The following is an 8,685-nucleotide window of genomic DNA, read 5'->3' on the forward strand; positions in this document are numbered from 1 at the left end:
CTATCATGCAACTACATACGATTGCCGTCCCTACACCCACATCGCATCTTAAGGCAGCGAAAATTTGCATACTTTCAGGTACTACTTATGTTCTATTTTGACATGGTAAATTCATACTAGGCAAATTTGATGTTTGCATATCTCTAATTGTAGCATGAAATTTACAGAATTGTCTTGGAGCTATTGACGGCACTCACTTTCCCATGACCATTCCACCTGGGCAACAAGATCCATATAGAAACAGAAAACAAGGCCTTTCACAAAATTGCATGGTCGCATGTGACTTTGATCTAAAGTTCGTGCATGTACATCCTGGTTGGGAGGGGTCTGCTTCAGATGCAAGAGTTCTACAAGACTCACTTAAGCATGGTTTTAGTGTACCCCCTCGTAAATTCTATCTTGTAGATGCGGGTTATGCAAACACACCTCAATTCATTGCTCCATATAGGGGAACAAGGTATCATTTGCAAGAACAGGGAAGAGTACAGCAGAGGCCACAATCAGCCAAAGAATTGTTCAACCTCCGCCATGCTCAGCTTCGGAATCATGTTGAGAGAATTATTGGTATATTAAAAAAGAGGTATCCCATACTAAAGGCTGCTACGTCTTATGATATTGACACTCAAGTTGATATTTCTATGGCTTGTTGTGTGATGCACAATTTCATACGGCTACATGATGGTGACATGTCATTGCCGGACAGATGCACTGAAGATATAAATGAAAGCAATATGGAAGATGTACCAGATGGGGATACCAAATACAATGTTGATGTGCCATTATTTGACAGCATGAGGCAAGCTGGGAATGACATGCGAGATGCCATGGCAAATGCAATGTGGGCTGACTACAATGCAAGGCGATAAAACATATGTAATAAATGTAAAATAATTTGGTTTGTACTGCAAGTAATTCTAGCCAATCAAAAGGATTTGTGATCAAGTGTCATTTAGCATTGCATTAGTATTAGCACATCTGACCAGGAACACATACACAAAAGTCACGTGCACTTTCCTAGCCTATTACCTTAGCACTACATGATAATTTGGTACCATTAACTCAGCAGTACAAGTGCCTACAGCAACATACAAAAGCCACTTTTGTAATTAACACAAAAGCATTCTCCAAGGGGCATATTCCCATAGCTAGTACACTAGGTGTTTTGAATTTTATTTCTTAACCAGCCCAGTCGTAATGCATCAGTTGAAAATGAGAGGAAGACTTCCCTGTTGTCCTTGTTGTTGGTGAAGAGGTCAACTGCTTTTAGTATATCTCCCATTTGTAAATCCGGCAACCCCTCAAGTGCAGCAATGCATTTTTGTATGCTATAGGGATCCTCCAATTTCCTCTCCTCGATGGCTGCAAACCGTTCCATCTCTTCTCTTTTGAGGCTCAGGTACCTCTCGTGGAAATCATCAATACTAGAATTAGTCTTCTGTCTTTTCCCCCTCTTAGCACTAGTAAGCTCAGGAGCAGAATGAGATGGTTGACAATTTCTACGTATGTCTTCTGGAAGTTCCATCGACATATGTGGGGTTTGCTTTGAAGAAAATGGTGTTGGTATTGCATCTTCTGATTGAACATGTAATGCAGAATCTTTCACTTGAGTTGAGTTCACAGCTTCTAGGTGTAATGGATCATCGGTGCAGAACCAATTAGTGCTTCCATTGTCCTCTTCAGTATCAATATGCATGCACGATTCCATAGGAGCAGGTAAGTTCGGTGTAGGTGAGCGATGATGCTCCTCGGGACCTTCCAACTGTTGCGAATATGATGTAGTGACCTGAGAGAGTTCTCTGGCCTTGTTTGCATAATAATCCATGCCACGACAACTCCTTCCTTGAGCATAGCGCCCTGCATGAATTATGTCCAGAATAATCTCACTTAAGAACATTGTACAAGACAAACCATAACTCAAGTCAATGATTTAAAACTTACCATCATATAGAGCAAATAGATCATTATAGTATGGGAATGACTTATCTTGCCATCGGAGGGCATCTTTTTTCTTACGGGCCTTTAATGCTTCCCAAACACTGTCCGGAGCAACCACCATCATTCTATCACGATCCCAACCGAAACCACTTTCAGATATCAAGTCTTGTATAGCTTTAAAATCTTTCTTCAGATCCTGCTCCTTTTGTTTTATCTGCGTTACTGTGAGTGATAAACCAAACTTTATATTGAATGCATTCACAATACTTCTCCAAGCCTCTTTGCTCCATGCATTTTGTGTTCGATATCTTGGGACATCATGTTCTTTCAAGAGCCAAATAAGATATGACTTCATTTTGTGATTCCAGCTAGCTCTATCACAATTTTTGTTGGTACCTAATGACAGGAAAAGGGCAATTTTAGTAATAGTTATCGAATAACAAGTTAACTGCTCATGTGCGCATACAAGTTCAGTCTTCCTAATGCTCTGGATCCATAATATAGTTTGCTACATAATCTCAAAGAATTTTTAAGATAGCTAGGAACGCCATGCTATAGCTGCACAATGTTAACTGCTGCTGCAGTGATATATGTATACATTAGTGCATGTATGCTTGCTTAATTTGTGGTAAAAAAATATTATCTGAAGATGATGTACGCACACTACCATTTAACTAATCAGAACTATATGCTACTACTTGGAAACACAGGGGCAGTGGCGGAGGGTGTGAGCTGAATTTAAGTGGGGGGCAAACAAGGGCACGCCCCCAAAACGGCTGGAGAGATTAGAGAGGCCGGGTGATTAGAGGGGCCGGTGATTAGAAGTGAGTTTAGCATTGGGATTTGCTTTTTCTTTTGCAACAAATTCGTTCTGAAGGGGAGGCCAGGACCCGGGATGATACCACCAACGCCCCAGCACACTGGAGATCCCGAATCAAACTAATCAGATTACCACACTATACAAAGAGAAACAGATCTGTCCTAATAAAAAAATTGAACACCAGATTGAGATTTCTGAATGAGAGAGCAAGATGTATGAAGCGAATTACCTAATTCTTGCAAGATCTCCTCACTTCCCCCAAATTTCAGATCTTCCAACCCTTGTGTGACTTGTGTCGATGGAACGGGGGGTGGAGCTCGAAGGACAATGGGAGGGGGCGGATGAGGTGGAGGAGAAGGAGGAGTAGGTGCTCGGATCCGCCGGTTGGGCATGCTGCACCGGTGGTCATCCATGTCGATTTCGCGCGAAGCTCGCGGGAGAAGGGCGCGGGATGGGGCGGGACAGTGATGGGGCGAGGGGAGGATTTTCAGTTTTTCACCGGGCGTTCCCTTTGGTACGAGTAGATGTTATTTTTCCTGTGAAAAGTACAGGTTAGCGACGTTTTCCTGTGGAACAAACAAACTACTTCCTGCGAAGCGAACGGGCTTCCTGGAATTTATTCCCGTGGAAATTAGGCCTGCAGAAATCCTGTGAAAATCCCTTGCACCGAACGCAGCCTTAGCCTATACTTACAGGGGAAATTCCTATTTGACGCGCGCGGGCGGCAAGCTGTCGAGGAAACGATCACAGCCGTTTCGTTCGCGTGCATATAGGGCCGGCCCACTACAGAGTTCGCGTGCTTCTTTTTCGTTCGCTGATGTTTCTTTCGTTAGTTTTTTCTTCTTCCACGTTTGGTTTTCTCTCTTGTGTTTTTCTTCTGATTTTGTTCCGGTTTTTTCTTCTAGTTTTGTTTACGTTTCTTCTGGTTTGATTTTCTCCTGTTTCTCTACTGTTTTTTGGTTTCTGTCCTGTTTTCCTCTTTTGGTTTTGGTTTTTCTGTTTTAGTTTTGTTTTTTCAATAAATATACAAATGATCACTATGTTTCTTAATTTTGTTCATTGTATATTACACAAATGTTCAATGTGTATCCGAAAATTGTTCAGTGCGTATATTCATATTTTCAAAAAATGTTCATAGTATGGAATTGCCCTCCGAAGTTGTTCAGCATATATGTTCATAGTATGGAATTGCCCTCCGAACAATTTAAAAAATGTTCAATGTGTATTTTTAAATTGTTCAGGTTATATCACAAAAATGTTACATATGTATTTTTCAAATTGTTCAGCATATATGACAAAAAAAGATTCAATGGGTATTTGAGAAATGTTCATCATATATTACGAAAATTTTCAACGTATATCAAAAAAATGTTCGACGGTCAATTTTTTATTTTCGGATCAGTCAGTACATATAGTTCTCAAGTGGTCACGCAGCGTCAGCTCCAGTGGTAAGGAACGCTAACTCTCTATTCGTTGGGTTGGGAGTTCGATTCCTACGTACATCACACTTTTTTGGGATATTTGGCACTGGCTCACTGTAACGTCAAGAAACGGGCCGGCCCATCCAATCGCGCCCTCCGCGAATGCTCGTCTTCTTGACGCACGCGAGCGTCAGCTAGGGGCTCCCACTTACAGGCAGAAAAAACACATAATGATCAGCGTTGGCTCCTAATTAAATGGGCCGGCCCATACCTAGCAATTGATCGGTGGAAACCAAGCACACGACCTATGAAGGCCCATGCCGAGCGATCGATCGGTGGAATCAGGCGATCGTTTGATGATCAAACGTAGGAAACGAACTGTAAGATTAGTACCACCTCGGATATAGAAAATAATATAGATGGAAAAAACTGAAAGCGTAAATTCACGGCAAGAAACGTATTGTGACGGTAAACCCACGAAGTCAATCCGTGCTTTATTATTAGGGATATAGAAAGATGTATCAAGTAGACATGATACTTGTTGTATCTAAAATGAAGTAGACATGACACTTGGCTCAATAATACGGTTGGGATATTACTTCAACTTCTAAGTGTAAAACATGAATAATTGTAGATGCAATTGGGTATAAATATTTCCAATTTACCAACAATCACTAAATCTGTTCATTTTCACTAATTGTAGGTGGGAAGGAAAGGCCATGTGATTGTAGGCATGGCACATCGTATGATGTAGGTTAATTTGACCTTACAAATATTTACATACACACAATGATGTCAGTCTCTTCTTTAGTATATGCAACTTCGTATAAAAAAAGGTAGCATGACATATGACTATCAAAGCCGGCAAAACGGTACTGTATAGTATACATAAACACAATAAAACTTGTCCAAAAAAGGTAGGATGACTTACGACTATCAAAAGAGAAGTCTGCTACAATATTTCTTAGCGTTGTTCCGAGAGAGTGATCTTCATTCCTGAAAACGAGAGCATTTCTCGAGTCCCAGAGTTTCCAAGAAACTGTCAAGGCCATCGATGGCCAGATGTTTGGGTTGAGACCCTGAATCAATGGGTGTTGGTGAAGAGCAGCGAGGGAGGCTGGGGCAGACAGTCCCAGGCTAGTCCAGACTTGTGTTGCGTAGGAGCAGGTGGAGATGAGGTGAAGAGCATCCTTGAATGGGTCTTGACATCTTGGGCAAGCTGCGGATTGAGCAACGTGTTTAAACATGTTGGCCTTCGTATTTAGCCGGTCATGAAGTAGAAGCCATGCGAAGATCTTGACTTTGATCGGGACCATGGAAGCCCAAACAAAATCATGATGTGGGTCGACTGAGTCATCAGCAACAATGGAAGAGTATGCGTTCTTGGCTGAGAATGATAGCCCATGTGTGAGGGACCGCTCGTCTGGTCGGTCCACCTGTTGAAAATCCTGCAGCAGCAACAACACACAGTCCAACTCACGAGCAGCAGCATTAGTAAGACGGCTCCGAAGGTTCGATAATAAGCTGGTTTGGCAAATTGTAGCCACTAGAACCTTGTCATCTATGGAGTGAGAGAAAAGGTGGGGGAAAACTTTTTGTAGTGGTGATTCAAGGATCCATTTGTCTAGCCAAAAGAAGGTGGAGAGGCCATTGTAGGTGATCACAAAGGAGTGATCAATTAGGAGAGGGAGGTTTTTGTTTATAGTTTTCCAAAGAACGGAGGGCCTAGGGTTTTTTGTTGCAATGCCAAGAGGATGTTGGTGATGATACCACAGTGTCCATGGATGTTGGGGTGTTGCATAATTTTGAAGGAGAATTTCATAAGCAGGCGGCGGTTCTGAATTTCAAGATTTCAAGATTTTCCACGCAACCAGACACTTGGCATCCGTGCAAGTATCCTCATTGGACCAGAAGAAGGCTCTTCGAATGGCGTCGACCTTAACAAGGATAGACTTAGGTAGCCAGAAAACAGACATGAAATAAATAGTTAAATAATCTAGGACCGAGGTCAGTAAAGTTAGTCTTGCTCCACGAGAGAGCAGGCGCGCTACCCATCCGAAGAGGAATTTTCGAAAGCTATCTAAGATAGGGTCGAAAGCTAAGAGGGGTAGTTTGGTAGGAGAGAGGGGTAGGCCTAGGTAGATTAATGGGAAGGAGGAGAAATTACACTCGAGAGTTGCAGCGATGTTGTTTTGAGTGGTGGTGTCCATGGCAATGGTGAGGAGCGAAGTTTTTTGGAAGTTGATGACTAGGCCAGTCGCTAGGGCGAAATCATGCAGTGTGTTTTTAAGGGTTGTAGTTGCGGCAGTGTTAGCAGCATCAATAATAAGTGTGTCGTCGGCATATTGCAGGGTTGCTGGTGGTTCATTCGAACGAAGGGGGTGACATAATTCGTTCTGCCGGAACGCCTGTGCGATCAATCTTTGGAGGACGTATGCTACAATGGTGAACAAGTATGGCGAGAAGGGATCACCTTGTCGAAGCCCACTTCTACATTGGATCCAGGACCCCGGATTGCCATTTAGGAGAATAGCCGTTTTGCCAGTCTGAAGAATGTTTTGTACCCATGCACAAAAGATTGGAGGGAAACCCCTTGCTTGTAAGATAGATATGAGAGAGGACCAACAAATGGAGTCGAAAGCTTTTCCTGAAATCAAGCTTGATGACCATGGTGGGGGCTTTTCTTGTGTGGCAAGCGCTGAGGATGTCTGCCGCATAGATAAAATTTTCGGCAATGTTGCGACCGTGGAGTAACCCTGTTTGGTCATAGTGGATGAGTAGTGGGATAATAGGTTTTACTCTGTTCGTGAGAACCTTGGCCACCGCTTTTGGGGTGCAATTTTGTAGTGAGATTGGTCTAAAAGCATCGGGAGAGGTTGGGGCTTGGGTTTTTGGGATGAGAACCATGAAAGCGTGGTTGAAACGATCGAGGGAAGCTGTTTGATCATGAAAAGCAGAAAAGAACGATAAGATTGAGTGTTTGATTTCGTGCCAGTATTTTCAAAAGAAAATGGGCCCAAATCCATCTGGTCCAGGGCTGGCGTTTGTGTTCATGGTTAGAAAATCTTGATGAATTTCATCTTGGGAGAACGGGTTAGCTAGATCACTAAGCTGAGGTAGAGTTTCCGGGTATAGCTGGAGTAAGTTGAAGTTCCAGGTTTCAATTTTTGTAGAGCCAATGAGCTGTTTGAAATAGTTTGTTAGGATCTCCGCTTTGTGCTCGTGTAAGAAAATTTCAGAGTCTTTGTGGATGAGCAATGAAATTTTATTCGACCGTGAGCGTTGAGTGGCCGAGGCATGCAAGAACCTGGTATTTTCATCGCCGTCGACAGCCCCCCGAATCTTACCCCTCCGTTTCCAGAAGGTGATTTTTTGTTTGATAGCAGTTTGTAACAGGTTAGAAATTGTGAGCCTAAGCTTCTGCTCTAGAAAGGAGAGGGGGGCAATTTGTTCTTTCAGATCGAGAGCTAGGATTGCAAGTTTGCAGTTTGCCTCCCGTTGGTAGATGGGCCGAAGAGATTTGGCCCAAGATTTGAGAGCGGATCAGTTTTTTTCCAGATTATGAGCGAGAGAAGCCGTAGAGTCCACAACAGGCCCAATGTTTTTTTTGTTCATTGGGCTGCAAATGTTTTACACGATAGTTTTGCAGGCCTGGAAGGAGGTCCAGTAACGTTCAAAACGAAAAAGGCGGGAAGATGGGATGGATGTGGATACAGTAACCAGGAGTGTAACGTGATCGGGAGTAAATCGAGTGAGAGAGGTCAGGTGAGTGTTTGGAAAAAGTGCTTCCCAGGCTATGTTTATAAGAACTCTACCTAACCGAGCAAATGTGGGGGATGTTCTCTTATTTGACCACGTGAATTGGCGATCAAGAAGAGGGAGCTCAAGGAGCGCGAGTTGATCAATAGTGTCATTGAAGGTATCAACCTCAGATCGGCGGAAGTTCTGATTGTTCTTTTCATTAGGGAAGCGAATTAGGTTGAAATCTTCGATGAGGGGCCATGGGGATTGTGGTGGTGGTTCAATTTATTTAAGCTCTTCTAGGAAATCTAGTTTTAGATCCCTTTGCGAGGGGGCATAGACGTTGGTGATGAAGATTGGGTGTTGCGAGGCGAGGCATGCGAGGGTTAGAGTGGAGGAAAAATGCCTATGATCACAATTGATGAGTCTAAAACACCGTGAGTTAGTGGCAGAGAGAATGCCACCCGCAGAACTGATTGCGTCTAGGTGATTATTTGAGTCTAGGAAGCGTGGTAGGATCGAGCGTAGTTTGATGGTATCCGGTTTGAGTAGCTTAGTTTCTTGAAAGAGAGCAATTGATGGGCGCAACTGGTTGATTTCAGAGAACAAATTAGCACGTTTATCATTATCCCCAAGTCCACGTACATTCCAAGACACGATAGAGTAGGATTCGTTTCTCATACTGCAAACTTGAGCAAGCACCTTACATGGGAGAACGAACCCAGCAACGAAATGTTCAGGAGCGTGATACAGTGATATAGATCGGTA

General features: G+C 43.1%; 1 protein-coding gene across 1 annotated transcript; it reads right to left on the reverse strand.

The window, feature by feature from the left end:
• Positions 1 to 1,153: 1,153 nt before the first annotated feature.
• On the reverse strand, positions 1,154 to 3,104 carry LOC119300501. Its single transcript, XM_037577451.1, has 3 exons — positions 2,985 to 3,104; positions 1,939 to 2,331; positions 1,154 to 1,854 (listed from the first exon to the last, which is right to left on the reverse strand). Exons 2-3 carry the CDS (start codon positions 2,288 to 2,290, stop codon positions 1,154 to 1,156), a joined length of 1,053 nt encoding a protein of 350 aa, XP_037433348.1. The 5' UTR covers positions 2,291 to 2,331; positions 2,985 to 3,104.
• Between the last annotated feature and the right edge of the window lie 5,581 nt (positions 3,105 to 8,685).

This window comes from Triticum dicoccoides, chromosome 5A, assembly GCF_002162155.2.
Source record: "Triticum dicoccoides isolate Atlit2015 ecotype Zavitan chromosome 5A, WEW_v2.0, whole genome shotgun sequence".
NCBI lineage: Eukaryota > Viridiplantae > Streptophyta > Magnoliopsida > Poales > Poaceae > Triticum > Triticum dicoccoides.

Excerpts from the sequence above, each read along its gene's own strand:
- LOC119300501 (XM_037577451.1), bottom strand. The coding sequence starts at position 2,290 with ATGAAGTCATATCTTATTTGGCTCTTGAAAGAACATGATGTCCCAAGA. Across the intron at positions 1,855-1,938 it reads TCTATTTGCTCTATATGATG|GGCGCTATGCTCAAGGAAGG; the intron begins GTAAGTTTTAAA and ends TAATTCATGCAG.